The following is a 24,007-nucleotide window of genomic DNA, read 5'->3' as shown; positions in this document are numbered from 1 at the left end:
GTGGATATATCTCAGTGAGGTCTGCGAGGAAAGGGTTACAGAACAAAGCGAGTTTATGGCTCGTGGTTAAATTCAGTGGGATCACCTACATTTTGTTTGATGGGGGAAAGGTAACTGTTAACAATTGACTTTGCAGTTATTTTAATTCCACAGAGCTCCCCTCCCCCCACCTCCCCCACAAGGGAAAACGGAGAAAACCATTAGCAACAGAACGTTGAAAGTTCAGTTCTCGCTACCTCAACTGAAGAAAGTAAATTGATTAATAAATTATCAACAATCAATCGCATAGCCTGCATTTTCCAGGGACACTACGCAGTGAAAACTGCTGTCCGCGCGCGCGCGCACAGTGATTCCTTCCTTCTGACTTGCATTTTGTCTTTCTTTCAGTTTTGGATCATTTGTTCGTTCCAATGTGACTGGGATAATATTCAATAATCAGATGGCTGACTTCTCACAATACCGAGAGGACGACAATCTACCACCGTGTTCTGAAAACTACGTGCAACCTGGTACGTTCCGTGATGTTTTTATTTAAATCTCTACTCCTTGAGGGGGCGGCCACGTAATGATTGCCGGGAAATAAAATTTAATTTTTTTTTCTCCTGACATCAATTTAAATTTCTTGCTCTAATTATGTAATTTAACACACATGCCAGCGAACTTCATTTCCATTTTGCTAATGAAATAACACATTCCGTGAAAGCTTATGCTCCCTTTATGTCACTGAACGGCTTTGAGGAACACCTGCCGCGGTGGAATCTGTTCCGTTGGGATAGTGGGGTGAATTTCACAGCCTCAAACACGACACCAGAATAAGGGCACACCTGTGCACCTAAAATTCCCCACGCCCAGGCGTTTAAAGATAAAGTCTCGCAATTCTTCTTTCTAGCCAAAGAATCTCCTCCCAGAGAGGCGAGGGGATACCAGTGTAGCGCGAGCTGCCTCAAAGGGCCACATGGACAGTTTGAGCGCTGCTTCATTGCTTGGTGCTCGTGGGAGGAGATAGCCAGAATTCTCCTACTCTGCCTGGAATTCGAGCGGGTTGGGGGGAACCATGTAAAGATCCATTGAAGTCGGGCGGGAATCTCCGGTTTTCAGCCAGAGAATCCCGCCCAATATATCAAAATTGCAGGCACTCAGCCTTAAACTGAAGATTGTGGGATGCCTAAATCTAGGGCCCACTTGGCTGTGCACCCTGAGGCTTGAGTGAACAAGTTGTGCCGAAGAACATTCCAATATGAAATAGGGGATTTATTAATTGACCCATTTAGCTCTGGGAGGGAACAACTTGGCAGATTTACAAACCCTTTCTATAATTGTCTGTACTTCACCTCGTGGAATGTCCTTACTGTCTGGAGAGATCATACATTTGGAAAATGGTTCAAAATGGTTGATATAATTAATGTTCAAGACTTTCCGGTGGCACAGTGGTTAGCACTGCTGCTTCACAGTGCCAGGGACCCAAGTTTGATTCCCGGCTTGGGTCACTGTGTGCGAAGTCTGCGTGGGTTTCCTCCGGGCACTCCGGTTTCCTCCCACAGTCCAAAAGACGTGCTGGTTAGGTGCGTTGGCCATGTTAAATTCTCCCTCAGTGTACCCGAACAAGTGCCAGAATGTAGCAACTGGGGGATTTTCATAGTAACTTCATTGCAGTGTTAATGTAAGCCTACTTGTGACAACAATAATCAATAAATAAATCATAAACTTGAGATAAAGGGAAGAGATAACCTCATTGAATATATATAGTCCCTAAATAACAAGTAATCCCGTAAGTTTATTACATTTTAGGTAATTAATTCTAACTCTGAGCAGAGAGAATGGAATACATTAGCAATAAAATGACTAATGTTATTGACATCCCCAATTTTCCACCAGGCCGAAGACCTTTCTCCGCGATGTCCCCTGTGATTATACTGGACAAAGATGAAAATGTGAAAATGGTGGTTGGAGCTTCAGGTAGTTCAAGGATCATCACAGCAACTGCTCTGGTGTGTACTGAATATAGAACAGGAAATAAAATCAAACACAATCTATGTGGGCTGAAGGAAATTCAAGCAGCACGTACAGAACTATTGATTAAGAAATAGTTAGTCAGATCAGTAAATCCATTCCTCTCGGAGAGATGAACATTTCCATGAAGGATGAATGTTTCCAATTCTTCCCAAACCAACAAACACACTTGGGGGATTCATACAGTCATAGAGTGCAGAAGAGACCCTTTGACCCATCGAGTCTGCATTGACAATAACTACCACTAAAGGCGTGCTTATCCCATTTTCCTGCACTTGTCCCATATCCTTGAATGTTCTGATATTTCAAGTGCTCATCCAAATATTTTTTAAAGGTTGTAAGGTTACAGGCCTCCACCACCTTCCCAGGCAGTGTATTCCAGATTCTCGCCACACTCTGAGTGAAAAAGTTTTTTCTCAAATCGCCTCTAAATCTCCTGCTCCTCACCCTAAAACTGTGGCCCTCATGATTGACCCCTTGACAAAGGGGAATGGGTGCTCACTACTCACCTTGTCCATACCTCTCATAATTGCATACGCCTCAATCATGTCCCTCCTTAACCTTCTCTGCTCTAGAAAAATTATGATGTGGAGATGCCGGCGTTGGACTGGGGTGGGCACAGTAAAAAGAATGACAAAACCAGGTTAAAGTCCAACAGTTTTATTTGGAATCACGAGCCTTCAAAGTGCTGCTCCTGCATCAGGTGAAGTTGGACTTTAACCTGGTGTTGTGAAACTTCTTATTAAAAAAATTATGATTGGGGTTGTAGGGACAGCTGTTCAGAAAATAATTGACCACAAAGAAAATTTCAAATTAGTCAACACAATTTCTCTCTCCCCTTCACGTGCATCAAAGTATAACTCTTAATACTAATGTCTCTTTTTAATTGACCTGTCGGCTGAAAGGCCGGGATGACAGCAAATAGTTAGCAGCAAACTTGCATTCTGTAATGTGTCGAATGTGGACAAAGCGATAACCTTTCAGGCAGCATTTTGATCAGGTGGCAAGTGGGCAGAGCAAGCCCATCATTCGTAATCGTCCATCACCCCACTGCCCATCACTAACCATCCATTACTTGCTGCCCGCAGATGGTCACATGTCAGAGGGAAGAGGGGCTATCTGATCCTTCTTACTCTACAAAACATTCAGCTTTACATGTTTACCATTTTATATGTGCCCAAAGGTGACTTTCGATCAAATGGTCAATAATCACATCCAACCATCATCCTCTGAGGAGGAATTTCTTCAGCCAGAGGGTGGCGAATCTGTGGAGTTCATTGCCACAGGAGGCTGTGGAGGCCGGGTCATTGAGTGCATTTAAGAAAGAGATAGATAGATAGATTCTTGATTGGTAAGGGGATCAAAGATTATGGGGAAAAGGCGGGATTGAGAAATGTATCAAGTTGAGAAACTTTGGAAGGTGATGGCCTAGTGGCATTGTCGTGAGACTATTAATCCAGAAATTCAGCTAATGTTCTGGGGACCCGAGTTCGAATCCTGCCATGGCAGATGGTGGAATTTGAATTCAATAAAAAAAATCTGGAATTAAGAATCTACTGATGACACGAAACCATTGTTAATTGTTGGAAAAACCCCATCTGGTTCAGTAATGTTTTTTAGGGGAGAAAATCTACCGTCCTTACTTGGTCTGGCCTATATGTGACTCCAGAGCTACAGCAATATGATTGACCCTCAGCTGCCTTCAGGCAACTCGGGATGGGCAATAAATGCTGGCCAGCCAGTGACACCCACGTCCCATGAATGAATAAAAAGAAAAATCAACGATGATTGGCGGGGCAGACTCGATGGGCCAAATGGCCTAATTCCGCTCCTATATCTTAGGGCCTCATGGTCTCTAGTCAATTTCTTGACTGCAGTAACTTCATTGCAGTGTTAATGTAAGCCAACTTGTGACACTAATAAATAAACTTTAAATTGGTTTACTTAATTTGTCCCAGGTGTCATCTGGGCCATCTGCATACAACAACCAAGCTTACTTAATTACAGGAAGCTTTCTCCTCCATGTTCTTTATGACTAAGAAGCAGTGATCCCCAGAAAGGTTTGCTCTGTTCAAATGATCACAGGGTGCTGTTGAACATTTTTGCCTCGTTACGGATTGATAGTTTTTTGACGAGGATCAAAAGCGAAGTAAATTCTCAGCACTATGCCCTTCCAGATCTAATTTTATTCCTCTTCTGGTCTGTGCTGCAATATCTGCATATCCTTTGTAAGCTGTGGCAAATCTTCACTCCCTGGGGTGGCTTTGATTTCCTTTTATATCGTCCTGTAATTGGAGTATCAGTCTCTGTTCTGAGCCTGTGGAATAATAACATTGAAACAGCAATGATATTCCTGTCTTTTAAATAAGGAGTGATTTTTAAATTACATACTGGTATTGGAGGAAGGTAATTGAACTAGTTAGACTTTTATTACTGTTATTCAGAATTTTGTATTGTTAAGGTAGCTAAAATATTTCTCCATAAATAGCAGCGCTGCCTATTAGCTATTTTGAGTGCAGAGGTAGCAGCTTTGGAAATGAGGATTGCTGTGCCATATTGAATACTGAGACAAAAAGGGAAAACAGCAGGCGATTTTTCCCACACACAGTTTTGGATGAAAATAGCCTTCCCACCCACATAACCAAAAACGTTGGCAGAAAGAACTGGGAATGGGTGAAAATGATGGGATTCTTTTTACATCACAGACCATAATGATCTGGACTGAGTTAACTAGAAGGGTGATGGACCCAGATTCAACAGTAACTTTCAAAAGATAATTTGATGTATATTTGAAAATGGAAAAGGCCACGGGGAAAGAGCACGGATTAAGACTAATTGGATAGTTCTTTCAGAGAGCTAGGACACATGATGGACCAAGCGACGCCTGTGCTGTAAGAGTGTAGAGGAGGGAAAAACTACAAACTTGTCTCTCCAGGATTATTCCACACCCAGTATCATTAAAGCATAAAAACTCATTTGAATGAGTTGGGATCGAGATGGCGAATACACTGACTTGCAGCCCGAGTGAGTAGTGCATCTATCAGTTAGCTTCTTTTGATTTGATTTATTATTGTCACATGTATTTGTATACAGTGAAGAGTAGGGCCCAATTTTACCAGTGCGTTGCGCCCATTTTCGGGTGCGGAAACTTGGTAAAGTCAGGCATGAGGTGAGCAGTGTGATCTGTGCCCACCTCCACATCGGTTCCCCTGTTACCAAGGCCCGAAAATGGCCACGATCAGGATCGCGCCCGAAATGGGCGCCAAGGCCATTTAAATGCGTTTGCACGCATTTAAATTGACTTAATGGGCTGCACGCCCAAACTTACTGGCACCTCCCCCTTTACCACTGTGTTCGCCCATCCAGAATTGGCACAAAACAGACACAAATATCCTATTCGGGCCCTCCAGTTAGTCAGGAGGTAAGTGCCAAGAGTCCAATGGCTCTCTGCTTGTGATGGGTGGGGTGTGGGAAAGGGTGGGTCCGCTGCCACTCTGCCTGAGATCAGTGAGGGGGAAGGGGGGGGGTCCGCTGCCACTCTGCCTGAGATCAGTGAGGGGGAAGGGGGGGGTCTGCTGACACTCTGCCTGAGATCAGTGAGGGGGAAGGGGGGGGTCTGCTGCCACTCTGCCTGAGATCAGTGAGGGGGAAGGGGGGGGTCTGCTGACACTCTGCCTGAGATCAGTGAGGGGGAAGAGGGGGGTCTGCTGCCACTCTGCCTGAGATCAGTGAGGGGGAAAGGGGGGGTCCGCTGCCACTCTGCCTGAGATCAGTGAGGGGGAAGGGGGGGGTCTGCTGACACTCTGCCTGAGATCAGTGAGGGGGAAGAGGGGGGTCTGCTGCCACTCTGCCTGAGATCAGTGAGGGGGAAAGGGGGGGTCCGCTGCCACTCTGCCTGAGATCAGTGAGGGGGAAGGGGGGGGGTCCGCTGACACTCTGCCTGAGATCAGTGAGGGGGAAGGGGGGGGTCCGCTGACACTCTGCCTGAGATCAGTGAGGGGGAAGGGGGGGGTCCGCTGACACTCTGCCTGAGATCAGTGAGGGGGAAGGGGGTGTCTGCTGACACTCTGCCTGAGATCAGTGAGGGGGAAGGGGGGCTCCGCTGCCTGAGATCAGTCTGGGTGGCAGAGAGGGTGGTGGATAAGGTGGTCAGTAATGTTGTGGGAGTGGGACAATGTCTGTGGGAGCCAGGCGGGGGCATTATCCCGCCCGGGAGCAATGTGGCAGTGGAGCTGCATTCTATCGTTATTGTTTTTGCACATGCGCAGTTGGAGGCTCCAATCAGAGCTGCAGGATTTTGGGCGTGTTAAGCCCTGCTCACAGGCTTCTGCAGTGTGATTCGGAATTGCTGATAGTTTTGCAGGCAGAGTGCGTATGGGAGTGCCTGAGAACGGATCTAAAAGTCGCATCTGAAACACTCCCAGTTTCAAGTCCACCCAACACTCAGAATCCAAATGGTAAAATAGGTCTTGTATTGTTTCCTGCGCGCTATCCAGACAATGCGTACCGTACATAGAGAAGGAAAGGAGAGAGTGCAAAATGTAGTGTTACAGTCATAGCTAAAGTGTTGAGAAAAATCAACTTAATGTGGGGTAGGTCCATTCAAAAGTCTGATGGCAGCAGGGAAGAAGCTGCTCTTGAGTCAGTTGGTACGTGACCTCAGACTTTTATATCTTTTTCCCAAAGGAAGAAGGTGGAAGAGGTCTGGGTTGTGTAAGATCCTTAATCTAATAAGATCCACTGCTTTGCCAAGGCAGCGGGAAGTGTAAACAGAGTCAATGGATAAGAGGCTGGTTTGAGTGATGGATTGGGTTTTGTTCACGACCCTATGTAGTTTCCTGCAGTCTTGGGCAGAGCAGGAGCCATACCAAGCTGTGATACAACCAGAAAGAATGCTTTCAATGGTGTATCTATAAAGGCTGGTGAGAGTCATAGCTGACAAATCAAATTTCCTTAGTCTTCTGAGATAGTAGAGGCTTTGGTGGGTTTTTATAACTACAGTGTCGGCATGTCCTGAGGCAGACTGCTCCTCTTAAAGGGGAGCTGCACTGTCCATTCATTCATTGGATATGGACATTGCTGGCAAGGTCAGCATTTGTTGCTATCCCTAATTGCCCTTCAACTGAGTGACTTGCTTAACCATTTCAAAAGTCAGAGGTCAGTTAAGAGTCAACCACATTGCTGTGGGTTTGGAGTCACATCTAGGATGGCAGATTTCCCTCCGTGAGCAAGATAGGATTTCAGAACAACGGTCATCATTGGACTTTTAATTACAGCTTTTTACAGAATTCAAATTCATTGCGTGTATAGCTCTCTGGAAGAACTATCCAATTAGTCTCACTCCATGCTCCTTCCCCATGGCCCTGTGGTCTTTTCCCTATAAATATACATCAAATTATCTTTTGAAAGTTACTATTGAATCTGATTCCATCATCTTTCTGTTAACACAGTCCAGATTATTATGGTTTGTGATGTGAAAAGAATCCCCTCATTTTTGCAGGCGGCATGGTGGCACAGTGGTTAGCACTGCTGTCTCACAGCTCCAGGGACCCGGGTTCAATTCCCAGCTTGGGTCACTGTCTGTGTGGAGCTTGCACATTCTCCCTGTGTCTCCATGGGTTTCCTCTGGCTGCTCTGGTTTCCTCCCACACTCCAAAGATGTGCAGGTTTGGTTGATTGGCCATGCTAAATTGCCCCTTAGTGTCCTGAGATGTGTAGATTAGAGGGATTAGCGGGTAAATAGGTGGGGTGACAGGGATAGGACCTGGGTGGGATTGTTGTCAATGGAAACTCAATGGGCCAAATAGCCTCCTTCTGCACTGTGGAATTCCTATGTTTCACCCATTCCCAGTTCTTTCCACTGTGGTAGCCATTTCCACAACAGTGGACCCACACATGACGTAATGTCTAGTGGTCAATATCCCAGCTTCCATTGCACTGTACCTGCCCACTTCCCACCCCTCCAAATATACAGTCACCCACTTACACATCCACCCACTCTGTCACTCAATCATCCACCCATTCATCTATTCACCCTCATTCATATACTCAGCCTCCCACTCGTGAACACACCACTCACTCACTAACACAATGAAACTCCTTTAGACCTTTTAAAAGCTTACCTGAACATGGCAGCTGATGTCTTAGAGGGATGTGGCCTCTCCGCTGCTTCCCTTTGCCATTGTTCTTCATGGATGTCTGCACTGGGGGATCACTGCTACAGATGGGACAGGAATACCTGACTGTGAGGGCACAAGAAAGCTCAGGTCACAGTTAGCAGTGCTGCCTTACAGCTCCAGGTTCGATTCCAGCCTTGAGCCACTGTCTGTGTGGAATTTGCATGTTCTCCCCGTGTCTGTGTGGGTTTCCTCTGGGTGTTCTGGTGTCTTCCCATGGTCCAAAGATGTGTGGGTTATGTGGATTGGCCATGTTAAATTTCCCCTTAGTTTTAGGGGGACTAGCTCGGGTAAATACATGGGGTTATAGGGATAGGGCATGGGTGGGATTGTGGTCGGTGCAGACTCGAAAGGCCAAATGGCCTCCTTCTGCACTGAAGGGATTCTATGATCTTCAGAGTGAGGGGTGATATCCTCAGCATCCCACTGAGCAAGAGATCTGGGCTAATATCATATAAACTTACAGCTGAGGAAGAGGGCCATTGTAGCTGTTCCTCATAGCCCTGCCTATATTTAAATTTCAAGTGTAATTTCAGTTTTGTTTTGAAAGCTATTATTAATTGTGATTCCACCAACCATTTCTGTCTGTATCATCTCCAAACAGAAATTAATAAAAGCTAATTTTATGACACTACTTAACACGACTGGCAAATGATAAAGTTGGAGTCTTTTTGATTTGTTGAATGATGTGTTTCTTGTTCAACAGGTTATAATCAATGCTCTTTGGTTTGGAGATGATGCTTGTGAGGCGGTGAGGAGACCAAGAATTCATCACCAATTGTTACCGAATCTTGTGCAGTTTGAGTCTGAGGAGCTGGCGGCAAATGCAGAAGAGGTTCGTAAACTTAGAAACAAATGTAAACTGTTCAGTTAGTTGGAATCATGTGAATGGTTACAGTTCAGGGGAGGTTATTCAGCCCATTGCTAGTCTCACTGAAGGAACAACTCTCCTTGTACTATTCTCCTGTCTTTTCCCTGTAGCTCTGCAAGTTTATCCTCTTCCCTATTGAAAGCCTCAATTGACCCTATCCCCATCACACTCTCAAGTTGCACATTTCAGGGTGGGATGGTGGCACAGTGGTTAGCACTGCTGCCTCAAAGTGCTAGGGACCCGGGTTCGATTCCCAGCTTGGGTCACTCTGTGTGGAGTTTGCACATTCTCCCTGTGGCTGCATGGGTTTCCTCAACATGGTCTGGTTTCCTCCTACAGTCGAAAGATGTGCTGGTTAGGTGAATTGGCTATGGTAAATTGCCCCTTAGTGTCAGGGGGATTAACATGAGGTTACAGGGATAGATGGATTGTTGTTGGTGCAGATTCGATGGGCCGAATGCCTTTCTGTACTGTAGGGATTCTTTTCTCTTCTCTTTATTTTGTATACCTCTTTCAAATGCCTTCTCAAACTTCGCCTCCCTTAAGTAAACAGTCCTAAATTCTCTAATCTTCCAATGTAACTGAAATTCCTCATCTTTGGATCCATTCTTGTGAATCTTTTCTGCTCTCTCTCCAATGTCTTCACATCCTTCCTAAAGTGTGGGGCCCAGAACTGGAAATGTTTCTCTGATTGGGTGTTTCATACAGTTTTACATAACCTCCTTGTTTTTGTACTCTATGTCCCTCTTGATAAAGTCCGTGATTTCTTATGCTTCATTAACTGCTCTCTCAACCTCTCCTGCCACGTTCAATGATTTATGCAAATATCCACCAGGTGCCTCTACTCCTGCACTATCATTAGAATTGTACCTCTTAAATTATGTTGTCTCTTTGCGTTCTTCTTACCAAATTAATCATCTTACACTTCTTCATTAACTTCCATCTGCCACTTGTCTGCCCGTCCCACCAAACTGTCCACATCTTTTTGAAGTTGTGTATATCCTCCTCATGGCTCACAATACTTCCAAGGTGTGTCCCCTATGAAAATTTTGGAATTGTGCTGTGTGTACGTCAGGGTCTTGGTCATTAATAAATATCAGGCAGAGCAAGAGATCTAACACCAATCCCACTGAAACTGTGCTATGGAGGCACTGTTGCTAAGTTTGAAGATGATACAAATATATGTGGAGGGACAGGTAGTATTGAGGAAGCAGGGGGGCTGCAGAAGGACTTGGACTGGTTAGGAGCGTGGGGAAAGAAGTGGCAGATGGACAACAATGTGGAAAAATGTGAGGTTATGCACTTTGGAAGGAGGAATGGAGACATAGACTATTTTCTAAATGGGAAAATGCTTAGGAAATCAGAAACACAAAGGGACTTGGGAGTCATTGTTCAAGATTCTCTTAAGTTTAACATGCAGGTTCAGTCGGCAGTTAGGAAGGCAAACACAATGATAGCATTCGTATCAAGAGGGCTAGAATACAAGAGCAGGGATGGACTCCTGAGACTGTATAAGGCTCTGGTCAGACCCGTTTGGAATATTGTGAGCAGTTTTGGGTCCCATATCTAAGGGAGGATGTGCTAGCCTTGGAAAGGGTCCAGAGAAGGTTCACAAGAATGATTCTTGGAATGAAGAGCTTGTTGTATGAGGAAAAGTTGAGGACTGTGGGTCTGTACTCGTTGGAGTTTAGAAGGATGAGGGGAAATCTTATTGAAACTTAGAGGCCTCTGCAAGGCCTGGATACAGTGGACATGGAGAGGATGTTTCCACCAGCAGGAAAAACTAGAACCAGAGGGCACAACCTCAGGCTAAAGGGATAATCCTTTAGAACAGAGATGAGGAGGAATTTCTTCAACCAGAGATTGGTGAATGTGTGGAACTCTTTGCCGCAGAAGGCTGTGGAGGCCAGGTCATTGAGTGTCTTTAAGACAAAGATAGCTAGGTTCTTGCTTAATAAGGGGATCAGGGGTTATGGGGAAAAGGCAGGAGAATGGAGATGAGAAAAATATCAGCCATGATTGAATGGCGAAGCAGGTGTGATGGGCCGAGTGGCCTAATTCTACTCCTATGTCTTATGGTCTTATGGTCTCCAGTCTGAGACACAACAATTTACTACAACTCCCTTTTTTCCTAACACATAGCCAATGTCATATTCATGTTAGTTAAACCTGATTTGTCCTTAACAAACCCAAGCTGGTGTTGGCTAATTTAACTTATATAAAGAACAAAGAACAGCACAGCATGGGAAACAGGCCCTTCAGCCCAACAAGCCCGTGCCACCATTTTTACATTGTGAGTGCCCTCTTCTACCCATGACCTTTGTCTACACCTATTGGGGAAGATTGAGGGAAGACTAATTTATGGACAATTTGTTACACCAATCAGCCTAAGAGCACATTTTTGGGGTGTGGGAGGAAATCGGAGCAACCGGAGAAAACTCACGCAAGCACGGGGAGAATGTGCAAACTCCCACAGACACAGGCCCAAATCCATGTACCTGCACAGCAAACAGTGATAGTCACTGAGCTGTCATGTTGCCCATCAGCTGGTCCAGCTTAAGCGTACACTAATGACATGAAGCACTAGGCAACTCTCGAAGCAACATCCAAGAGCAGCCCTTGCACGACCCACCGCGTGTATGCCCCTTGTTGGACAACAAGGCGGACCGAATCACCTGTGGATTAAAAGAAAAGACATCAATAAACATGCACAACTTATTCAGACATTCATGGAATCCCCAGAAGCTCAGAAGTAAGACAAGTGAGCCATAAAATATGTTGGAAGGTCCATAGGAACCAATTGATTCCCAGGGACGTCCCAAGGCTCTTGATCTTTATTTAGAACAGTCTCCTGTATCCCTCCATCTCTAGTCCGCTCATGTGCCTATCTAAGTAAACCTTAAACAATTCTAGCGTGCCTGCCTCCACCACTCTACTTGGCAGTGCATTCCAGGCCCCCACAACCCTCTGTGTGAAAAACCTCCCTCTAACATCCGAATTATACCTCGCGCCCCCCCCCCCCCATCACCCTAAGCCCGTGGCCCCTCGTAATTTTTGTATCCAACCTAGAAAAAGCTTACCACTGTTCACTCTATCTATATCCTTCATAATCTTATACACCTCTCTTAGATCTCCCCTCATTCTCCGTCTTTCTAAGGAGAAAAGACCCAATTTGCCCAATATGTGACTATTAATTTTGCCCTAAGTTACTATTTGTAAAACGTCCGCACCGCCAAGGTTAAATTGTCTGGCCTGTGGTTGCTGTTCCTATCTTTACACCCTTTTTTTGAACAACTTTGCAATGTTCCGGATCTCTGGTCCTGAGTCGAAGGAGGATTCGAAAATTATGACTAGTGCCTTTGCAATTTCCACTCTCACTTCCTTCAGTATCCTTGGTTTCATTTAATCTGATCCTGGCACCTAATCAACATTTTAAGTATGGACATCCTATCTAATACCTCCTTGTTATGTATTCATTGGGTCACTGTACCTTATCCCCGAATATTGCAGAGATTATTCTAGTTCTAATTCTATGTAGTTTATTTACAGAACATTGAAACATCTCAAAACTAACTGACTTTTCAATAAACACGGTCTTTGCATCTTTCTGTATGCTGGAATTTTGGAGCTTTTTCCAATTTCTCAACTCTGCAGCTCCACCCAGACTTATGCAATCAAGCAAGTATACAAGGATGAGTTATTAGACTAACATAATCAAACACAGATTAAAAAAAAATTGGCTGAACACAACAGGTAGGATTGTCTGGCCACGCTCAGCCCCAAGGCCGAAAAATCCCTCCGGAGGTCAACAGACCTTTACATGGTCCATGTCTCGCCTGCTACGATTCTCATGGCAGGCGGGACGGGAAAGTTTCGCCCAAGATCTCTCCTCTTTTTAACTAAAGACCCTCTTTTGAATTATACCTTCGCAAACAACAAACATGAAGTCTTATCAAGTAGGATTTAACCTGTCTGTTTTCTCTAAGTACATAGTTCTTGGGATACAAAAGACTCGTTGATCTGTGATTTACCAATTTGTTGTTGTAGTTCAGAGTAAGCAACTTGATGAGGCTGATGATCAACATCACTCATGGGAAAGGAATATTATTGCTGCTCTCAAAAAACTATCAAAGTCTCACCTTTAACTTTGTGTTCTCATCCAACAGAAAAGTACAGGTGTACAGAGGCCAGAAGAACACAAGAACATAAGCAAACAACATAAGCAAAGAACATAAGAACAGAGCAATCACTTGACCTGGTTAGGACCTAATAGAGATGAAGCCAATTTTTTGTCACAATTTGGCCGTTTGATTTGAACCCAATCTCTAACCTCAAGTCATGGTTCCCTTAAGTTTGTTCATTTGTCAAAGAATGCTTTTGCTTGCCCCCATCATTTCGTATTTTCATCTGCGTTCAGTCTCACTAACTGGTGTTAACAACTTAAGAATGACCAGTGACATGCAAACTTTGATTTGATTTTTGATTTGATTTGATTTATTATTGTCACATATTAACATACAGTGAAAAGTATTGTTTCTTGAGCACTATACAGACATTGCATACCGTTCATAGAGAAGGACAGGAGGGAGTGCAAAATGTAGTGTAACAGCCATGGCTAGGGTGTAGAGAAAGATCAACTTAATGAGAGGTAGGTCCATTCAAAAGTCTGACAGCAGCAGGGAAGAAGCTGTTCTTGATTCGGTTGGTACGTGATCTCAGACTTTTGTATCTTTTTCCCAACGGAAGAAGGTGGAAGAGAGAATGTCTGGGATGTTTGTGGTCCTTAATTATGCTGGCTGCTTTGCCGAGGCAGCGGGAAGTGTAGACCGAGTCAATGGATGGGAGGCTGGTTTGCGTGATGGATTGGGCTACATTCATGATCTTTCATGGTTTCTTGTCCTCTTAGGCAAAGCAGGAGCCATACCAAGCTGTGATACAACCAGAAAGAATACTTCCTGTGGTGCATCTATCAAAGTTGGTGAGAATTGTAGCTGACATGCCAAAATTCCTTATGGCCTATCATAAGTTCGGACAGTGTTTTTTCTAGTCAGGGTTCGTGGGGAGGATCAATATGTGTGAAGTTGGAAGTGACTGTGTTATTGGATTGCTTTTCCCCTCTGACCTACTGGTTTAGAGTATCCTTTATCACTCTGTCAAATTGTTCAAAGTTGCCGTTTGATTGTGGGTTGTAGTGCAGTGTCAGATGGTGGTGAATTCTGTAGCCTGCTGGGAAGTCCATGAACTGATTGATACTAATGGCAGTTCATTGTCTGTAGTGGCAGTTGCCTCAAATCCCTGCTTGTAAACAATTTCTCTCGAATGTCAGTGGAGTGGCTGTTGTGGAATTCACTGAAGCAGTTTCTGGCCATTTGCTGTTTAGATCATGAACAACAAGCAGAAAATGTTGATTCCTGTGGACTGCTGGCATTCCTCCAAAAATATCAACTTGCAGTTGTTGCCATGGTTTTGTTGGCCATGGAGTTGGTTGTAGCAATGGAGGACATAGATTTTTACTGAGTGTGAGCTATGCAGTTTCTAATGAACTCCCCTGTACAGCAATCTGCTTCACAGGTTTCATTTTACCAATACCCAGATGCCACGATGCTATCTATATAAGTTGCAGTGGAGCATTTGGAATAAATGCTGGAGCTATATGTGTGTTACAGTCATCATTAAACAGTGTCAGCTCACTGTTGACTCTATGATATGGGATCAGTTCTCCCCCGGTTTCATGAGGTCACTCAGTTTTAAGGTACAGGCTTACATTCTACAGTAAGCTCTCTGTCGCTGATTCAGCTGCCAACACCTCTCGTGTAACAAGGTCGCAGCCACACACAAAGTCACCACAATCACATTGTCTTCAACACTGCAAGTTGCTTCGCTATCACTGGCACTGTCTGCGATACTAGTACAGCTCAACATGTCAGCTACTCAGTTGCATGTATCTGCAAGATACTCAACCCCATCCTGATGAAGACAATCTGACCATCTGTAAATGTGCAGATGTCAATAAATCAGATCCTAACATAGCTAGCAATGTAGTCAGTGCTTTGTGATCAGCACAGAGAGTGAGCTTTCAGATACATGTGCCAATACTCACATGCATGTCTGCAGGCTAGTGCTTCCTGCTCTCCAGCAGAGTATTTGTGTTCTGTCTCTGACGATGGATGTGATGCATTAGTGATTGGCCAGTTGTTCCCTTCAATGGACCATCAGTACAATTCCAACTAGAGTTTCCAATTCATCACTTGTGACAGTCAGCTTGTGAACTGGAAATGCATGAAGATTGGCAGAGATAGTATCTTCACCTTCAACATTTCAAATGCTTCTTGCTGTGCAATTGTCCCTTCCCATATTGCATCTTAATTCAGTAGCTTCCTCAAAGGCTCCACAATCCCTGCATACTGAAACATGAATTTGTGATAAAAATTGTTAGTTCCTAGGAACAATGCCAATTATTTCAAATGAAACTATTGGAGGTGTGTGAATATTTATGCTACAGTTTGTGTGTAGGTTTACTCCAGCTGTTGTCTCTTTGTATCCTCGGAAGTCCATCCTGGATGCCATGAATGTGCATTTGTCCCTGTTGACTGTCAAATTGTGTCCCACGAGTTGAGAGAGGGCTGCTGATGGTCTTTGATCGTGTCCTGCTTGTCCCTTCCATGGACAACAACATCTTCCCATAGATTCAGCCTCCCCTCAACATCCAACAAGACTTGAGAGATTGATCTTGTGGAAAGCACTCGGTGCTGCACTTAGTCCGTAGTGCATTCCACAGGACCGAAACACACCCAGAATCAGTCCCAATGCTTCCAGAACCAAAGCACCTCCTCCCCAGACCCTGCTGGTCTATTCTTCTTTTCCTCATCTTAGTATCTTCTGATGTCCTGCTTTTTAATTTATATCCGAGCACCCTTTAATCTGATTTCAGGACCTCATCCTTCTTGCCTTGGTATCAATATGGATTAGAACTTCTGACTGTTCACAGTCCCCTTCAGAATATCCTGCAGCTGCTCCGTGACATTCTTGACCTTGCACCAGGGAGGCAACAGAGCAATCTGGTGTCACGCCTGTGGCTGCAAAAACATCTCACTGTTCCCCTTACAGTCGGGTCCCCTATCACTATTGTTCTCCTGCTTTCTCACTCTTTTTGTTTCTCCTGTGTGTGTAGCCATGGACTTGGCTCTTGTTGCGTTCCCCTGAGAAACCAGCTCCGCCAACGATATCCAAAACCAAAAACCTTCTGGAGAGGGAGATGGACCTGGGGAATCCTGCACTGCCTGCCTCGTGATGGCCATCCATTCCCTTTCTGCCTGGGCACCCTTTACCTGCAATGTGATCACCCCTTCCATTCAGTGCTATCCACAAAGATCTCTTCCTTATTCATGCTCCATGGTGACTCCAGCCACAGCTCCAGCCCCGAAATGTGGATTTTGAGTAGCCTCGGCTGGAGACATTTCCAGCACACGTGGTCACTCTGGACACCACGAATGTCCCTGACTTCCTACATTGCACAGGAGGAGCATTCCACATGACCAAGCTACCCTGCCATAACCTCAAATATCTCCCATTAACTTTTACTTCTGTTAGTTTAATGAATAATAAGAAATACTCACCAAGTCCTAATTACCAGGGCTGCTACTCTTCTTTGGTTTTCCTGTGATGTCAGTCTTTTTTTTTGAAGTCATACTTCTCTTTCTCTGCTCTTCATTACAGTCTGGCCTCTCTGTGCTTTATTACAGTCTAGCCTCTCTGCACTTTATTGCAGTCTGGCCTCTCTGTGCTTTATTACAGTCTAGCCTCTCTGCGCTTTATTACAGTCTGGCCTCTCTGCACTTTATTGCAGTCTGGCCTCTCTGTGCTTTATTACAGTCTAGCCTCTCTGTGCTTTATTACAGTCTAGCCTCTCTGTGCTTTATTACAGTCTAGCCTCTCTGTGCTTTATTACAGTCTAGCCTCTCTGTGCTTTATTACAGTCTGGCCTCTCTGTGCTTTATTGCAGTCTGGCCTCTCTGTGCTTTATTACATTCTAGCCTCTCTGTGCTTTATTACAGTCTGGCCTCTCTGCGCTTTATTACAGTCTGGCCTCTCTGTGCTTTATTGCAGTCTGGCCTTTCTGCGCTTTATTACAGTCTGGCCTCTCTGTGCTTTATTGCAGTCTGGCCTCTCTGTGCTTTATTGCAGTCTGGCCTCTCTGTGCTTTATTACATTCTAGCCTCTCTGTGCTTTATTACAGTCTGGCCTCTCTGCGCTTTATTACAGTCTGGCCTCTCTGTGCTTTATTGCAGTCTGGCCTTTCTGCGCTTTATTACAGTCTGGCCTCTCTGTGCTTTATTGCAGTCTGGCCTCTCTGTGCTTTATTACAGTCTGGCCTCTCTGTGCTTTATTACAGTCTGGCCTCTCTGTGCTTTATTACAGTCTGGCCTCTCTGTGCTTTATTGCAGTCTGGCCTCTCTGTGCTTTATTACAGTCTGGCCTCTCTGTGCTTTATTGCAGTCTGGCCTCTCTGTGCTTTATTGCAGTCTGGCCTCTCTGTGCTTTATTGCAGTCTGGCCTCTCTGTGCTTTATTGCAGTCTGGCCTCTCTGTGCTTTATTGCAGTCTGGCCTCTCTGTGCTTTATTACAGTCTAGCCTCTCTGTGCTTTATTACAGTCTGGCCTCTCTGTGCTTTATTGCAGTCTGGCCTCTCTGTGCTTTATTACATTCTAGCCTCTCTGTGCTTTATTACAGTCTGGCCTCTCTGCGCTTTATTACAGTCTGGCCTCTCTGTGCTTTATTGCAGTCTGGCCTTTCTGCGCTTTATTACAGTCTGGCCTCTCTGTGCTTTATTGCAGTCTGGCCTCTCTGTGCTTTATTACAGTCTGGCCTCTCTGTGCTTTATTACAGTCTGGCCTCTCTGTGCTTTATTGCAGTCTGGCCTCTCTGTGCTTTATTGCAGTCTGGCCTCTCTGTGCTTTATTGCAGTCTGGCCTCTCTGTGCTTTATTGCAGTCTGGCCTCTCTGTGCTTTATTGCAGTCTGGCCTTTCTGCGCTTTATTACAGTCTGGCCTCTCTGTGCTTTATTACAGTCTGGCCTCTCTGTGCTTTATTACAGTCTAGCCTCTCTGTGCTTTATTACAGTCTGGCCTCTCTGTGCTTTATTGCAGTCTGGCCTCTCTGCGCTTTATTACAGTCTGGCCTCTCTGCGCTTTATTGCAGTCTGGCCTTTCTGCGCTTTATTACAGTCTGGCCTCTCTGTGCTTTATTACAGTCTGGCCTCTCTGTGCTTTATTACAGTCTAGCCTCTCTGTGCTTTATTACAGTCTGGCCTCTCTGTGCTTTATTGCAGTCTGGCCTCTCTGTGCTTTATTGCAGTCTGGCCTCTCTGTGCTTTATTGCAGTCTGGCGCCTCTGTGCTTTATTGCAGTCTGGCCTCTCTGTGCTTTATTGCAGTCTGGCCTCTCTGTGCTTTATTGCAGTCTGGCCTCTCTGTGCTTTATTGCAGTCTGGCCTCTCTGTGCTTTATTGCAGTCTGGCCTCTCTGTGCTTTATTGCAGTCTGGCCTCTCTGCGCTTTATTGCAGTCTGGCCTCTCTGCGCTTTATTACAGTCTGGCCTCTCTGCGCTTTATTACAGTCTGGCCTCTCTGCGCTTTATTACAGTCTGGCCTCTCTGCGCATTATTGCAGTCTGGCCTCTCTGTGCTTTATTACAGTCTGGCCACTTTCTCTGCCCTTTGTTGAAGTCCTGCCCCTCTCCCCAGTGATGAGTCAATTCGCTTGAAACTTCTTGTTCCTTCAGTCCCTGTGACGCACTTTACAAATGATGAGCATCTCAAATTTAGTGGATCTGGTGGAGTTGGTGTGGCAACACGAGGAATGTGGCGGTACCAATTATTGATCACTAGTGTCAGGTCCAGATCAGAAACTCAACGGTATATTGTGAAGTTAGCCTGGAACTTAACTCTTATTTATTTGGCAAGAATAAGGTGTTTCACGCTAGGTGTGATTCTATTCACCCACTAGGACACTTTTATTAAAACAAACTTTATTTTGGCAACACAGTTAAAATATAACAAAAATAATTAGCATAACATTTACCAATTGAACATGAAAAGGTATAATACTTCACAACTAACAATCCTACTGTATAGTTCCAATATTCCCCACTGACATGCTTCCTCATTCAGGCTCCATTAGCACAAAAAGAGATATTCTCATATGAATGCTGTGTTTACATGCTTCCAACACCTCTGGACAGAGATACAGAAAGGCACCTATCTTCTGACTCCCATACAGCAGCCTCCAGAGAAAGATCCAACAAGCTACTTCACACTGCACTTGTACATTGTTTCCATCATATCTTACATCATTTTTCTCATATCACAGACAGGGTCAAAGAAAAAAGTTTGTCATCTTGCGGTTTACCTATTCTTTCTCTGTTGAATTAACTTTAGAATGCTCAATACTTTCCTGAGCCATCTCTGTCCTCTTTTGTAAGCTCCTTATATCTTATTCTATGTATTTTCCTCTTTGTTATGTTGATTTCCTTTTCTGTGTTTGGAATTTACCATCTCTCACTCAAACTATAAAGCTGGTTATTTCCCCTCCTCTGCCTACCATTTTCCCCCAGACTTTCTTCCCTTTTAAACCTTCTCTTTTGGATTTATTTATCTATTTAATTATTTTCAATATTGATGGGGTCTTGATAAAGGGCTGTAGTCCTTCACTATAGTTCCCCAAAGATAGTTTTAAAAATCAAAAGTGTCTAAGTGGCACAGTGGTTAGCACTGCTGCCTCACAGAGCCAGGGACCCGGCCTTGGGTGACTGTCAGTACGGAGTCTGCACATTCTCCCCATGTCTGCACGGGTTTCCTCTGGGTGCTCCGGTTCCCAGGCCAACGATGAGCAGGTTAGGTGAATTGGCCATGCTAAATTGCCCCTTTGTGTCCAAAGGTATATAGATTAGGGGGATTAATAGGATAAATCCAGGAGGTTGTGGGGTAAGCTTGGGTAAGAGGCAGTGCAGGCTCGATGGACTGAATGGCCTCCTTCAGCATGATTTTAGTACCTTAAGGTTAATATGCACTGGGTAATTCTACCATTAAGCCATTTTTGACAAATGTGTTTGACTTCCGCAGCTTCGCCAGTTCCGTAAGGAAATAGAAGATGACCTAAGGAAGAAAATGCACGTCACTGGTTTTGCCGATATGCCCTCGGTGGTCCAGGTTATTATACGAGAAGGGAATGTTTGGCATGCTGTTTCAGATTCCAAGCGGAAAGGTGGCTGCCCCGCTGGGTACTGAAATGCTCTCATACCGATTTCATTTTGTCCTTCACACTATCACTGTATGAAATATGAAGTGAAATATTTCAGCCACCATGATTGAGGCTTTGCCTGTAAATTGTCACAGCGCCATGAACCGTTAAAGACCTTAACATTGTGAACTGTGCCAAAAAAAACATTTTTGGTAAAAGCTAGCAAGCCTGTAATGTGTCTATCGGAATCCAAACGGTCTGTTAAACATAGGGAGCAGCTAATCGCAGCAAGAATTCTCAGCCATTGTCAGCACATTGGAGGCATGAGATCTTCCAAACATTCATTACAACTGATTAAAACATATTGAGCTTTTCAATATGCTCCTGATGTTGAAAATTCCCCCACAACATGTTCTTGTCAAAGATTGTAAGAATTAGAACACGATCTAAATTGCACTGTAATATGTGACTGTTGAATTAGATTAGCCAAGGTGCAACTTAAAACTATTCCAACAGCACAGGAGTGGATGCTACTCTGCAAGCTGTGTTCATTGAATATTTGGTCCTGAGTTTCTCCAAAAGTCCCTGTGTTTTCTGTGGATTTTTGACCAGAGTTAGATCAGAACCTGAGCAGAAGTTGTGGATGGACTTTTATCTTTTGGGTCCATTCCACACCATAGGGCAAATCATTGAAAGACAGATAATGTTTCTTCAGAAGGAACTCTTCAGAAGTGCAGATAATGAAAATACAACAAAACTTACTCCAACTTATAAATCAAAGAAAGGGTTTAATAAAGAAACTTCATTACTCCAAACTTGGGGCCTCACCTGGGCCACTCCAAACTCTCAGCAATTCTACATGGTTTCTTATTTATAGTGAATCAGCTGGTCAGCTGACTATTGCATCACTCCGTAATTGGTTCCATGGTTTACTAGGTCAGCTGACACTTACATCTTGTCCCCATTGGTCACATTACAACCAATGCAATGTTGTCACTGGTTACACTCTAACAAACAAGACTACTTTTTACAGCTATATATGAGGCACTTGCATCGATATTCTCTCCACTACGTTTAGAACATTTTATGGATGGCACGGAGGCACTGCTGTCTCACAATGCCAGGAACCTGGGTTCGATTCGTGGCTTGGATCACTGTCTGCATGAGTTTCCTCCAAGTGCTCCAGTTTCCTCCCACAGTCTGAAAGACGTGCTGGTCCACAGTGCACACGAACAGGCGTCGGAGTGTGGCAACTGGGGGATTTTCACAGTAACTTCATTGCAGTGTTAATGTAAGCCTACTCGTGACACTAATAAATAAACTTTTAAAATTAGAAGGCAAAAGCAAAGAGCAGGGAAAAATATTGAATTCCTGCTCTACAGTTCAGGCCCAATTTCAACACTGCACATCTACCAGAAACTGTGTCAAGGGGAGGGTTAAAGTAATCCATGCTGTTTATCTGCTCCTATTGTCTTTGTGCAGGTTGCAATCTTAGGTTTGCTCTTCTGAAGGCAGCAAAATCCTTCTTTAAATATAAACAGTGTCTTCCAATGACATCCTCATGACCTTAACCAGTCTTCACCTGGATTAACTGGCAGGCAAACCTGTTTGCAAGAAACACCAGGGCCTGAAGATGCCTGAATGAAGAGAGGATTAATGTTTATGATTTCCTCGTGGCCCTGCTGGAGCAGGGTATATAAGAATCAGGAGCAGGAGTAGGCCATCTGGCCCCTCGAGCCTGCTCCGCCATTCAATAAGATCATGGCTGATCTTTTCATGGACTCAGCTCCACTTACCTGCCCGCTCACCATAACCCTTAATTCCTTTATTGTTGAAATATGTATCTATCCTTGCCTTAAAAAGGATATCTTGGGGCACCCCCTGCCCAGGCCTCCGGCCTTCCCACTCCCCCTAGGGGAGGCATGGTGGCACAGTGATTAACACTACTAGCCAACAGTGTCAAGAACCCAGCTTGGGTCACTGTCTGTGTGGAGTCTTCACGTTCTCCCCATGTCTGCGTGGGGTTCCTCCGGGTACTCTGATTTCCTCTCTCAGTTCGAATGACATGCTGGTTAGGTGCATTGGCCATGCGAAATTCTCCCTCAGCGTACCCAAACAGGCAACCAGGGGATTTTTCACAGTAACTCATTGCAGTGTTAATGTAAGCCTTACTTGTGACACTAATAAATAAACGGATATACCTTCTCCACCCTCCTACCTCCACAGCCACTCAATGAAACACCAGGGATGTTCCTTCTGGAAACAATCAGCAGCCAATTTAAAATTGGCTCTTTTGACTCCAGAATAAACAAGTTCTTCTCCTTCACCAAATATCTAAAGATTTACCAAATACACGATAGAATAATATACATTGCATTTAAAATTGTGTGAGGCCAAGTTACCATTGGGCTCAGATTTTCATGTGGCTCGGAGAGACCTGACCGGTGCACTTGTTTTCATTCCAAAACGCAAACCCAACCTACTTGTGATTTTCATGGGATTTTTGCCTTTCCACATTGGCTTCTGGTGTGCAGTGACTTGTGTGAGCTGCGATGAAGTGTGGGTGCAGAGACAGGCTTGTTAGGAGGCCCACCTCTGTTCTCAGAGACAGAAGCTCAGCTCCCAACATTATCCCAACATTATCCCAACACCTCTCATCCCTCCCTCACCCACATGCCAATGCAGAGCCCTTAGATCTTTCAAGCCCGCCCCCCCCCCCATACCTTCCATTTATCTTCCATCCTATATCCACCATGTACAGTCTGAGGAGACATGCAGAGCCAGGGGAATATTTGGATATTGAACCTTGCATTTCTACTTGGCATCAAGGCAACATTGGACTGGGATTGGCACCAAGGAACCTTACCAAAACTAGAGTCAATGAGAATCAGAGGACATCTCTCCACAATGACCATCTCCAACAAGAGAAGGTCTAATCTTCCCCTCTGACATTCAATGGCATTACCATCGCTAAATCTGCCACTTTCAATATCGTGGGGGCTACCATTGACCAGACTGAACTGGACTGGCAATTTTCATACTGTGACTACAAGAGCAGGTCAGAGGTTCAGAATCCTGCTGCAAGTAGCTCAACTCCTGGCTCTGCAGAGCCTCTTCACCATCTACAAGGCACAAGCTCCAACAACACTCAAGAAACTCAACACCTTCTGGGACAAAGCTGCTCACTTGATTGGCACCCCATTCATAATCGTTTTCTTCGTCCACCGCCAGTGTACAGAGGCAGCAGTGTGTACCATCTACAAGAAGCACTGCAAGAACTCACCAAGCCTCCTTAGCACCTTTCAAACCCATAATCGCTACAACTAGAGGGTCAAGGGCAGCAGATATGTGCAAATACAACTGGCTAGAAGTTCCCCTCCAAACTACTCACTGTCCAGATTTGGAAATATATTGTCATTCCTTCACTGCCGTTGTATCAAAATCCCGGAACTCCTTCCCTTACAGCACTGTAGGTGGAAACAATCATATGTGTGCTCTGAAACCACATCAAGTACAAAGTACATTAATACAACCTCCAGAAATTGTCAGTTATTCCACTGTGTTAATATATCAGCAGCTTTTGAAACACATTTATGACATTCAGAATGATCACAGCTATCAAAACATTAGCTTCCCATGTCCACAGATTAAAATTCAAATAAGAAATAGCATATTCTGTACATCAAAGTCAATTGCTTGTCAATAAATGAGGTCA

At 44.6% G+C, this 24,007-nt stretch overlaps 1 protein-coding gene across 5 annotated transcripts in view; it reads left to right on the top strand.

Annotated features, from left to right (window-relative positions):
• Positions 1-22,925, top strand: part of LOC145357747 (glutathione hydrolase 1 proenzyme-like) — a 55,458-nt gene extending 32,533 nt beyond the window's left edge. For 4 of the 5 annotated variants that reach the window (XM_080211195.1, XM_080211196.1, XM_080211197.1 and 1 more), the window contains 5 exons: positions 388-509; positions 1,876-1,988; positions 8,893-9,021; positions 13,964-14,035; positions 20,175-22,925. In XM_080211195.1, the coding sequence (XP_080067321.1) occupies positions 388-509; positions 1,876-1,988; positions 8,893-9,021; positions 13,964-14,035; positions 20,175-20,339 (601 nt within the window). In that variant the 3' untranslated portion in view covers positions 20,340-22,925. The remainder of the gene's footprint in view (positions 1-387; positions 510-1,875; positions 1,989-8,892; positions 9,022-13,963; positions 14,036-20,174) is intronic. The other variant, XM_080211199.1, reaches the window with a different exon arrangement.
• Positions 22,926-24,007: the final 1,082 nt, after the last annotated feature.

The sequence above is a fragment of the Carcharhinus amblyrhynchos genome, chromosome 24 (assembly GCF_965287045.1).
Source record: "Carcharhinus amblyrhynchos chromosome 24, sCarAmb.v2.hapA, whole genome shotgun sequence".
NCBI classification, from domain to species: Eukaryota; Metazoa; Chordata; class Chondrichthyes; order Carcharhiniformes; family Carcharhinidae; genus Carcharhinus; species Carcharhinus amblyrhynchos.
Note: the sequence above shows the minus strand (reverse complement) of the source record. Positions and strands in the feature narration are given on the sequence as shown.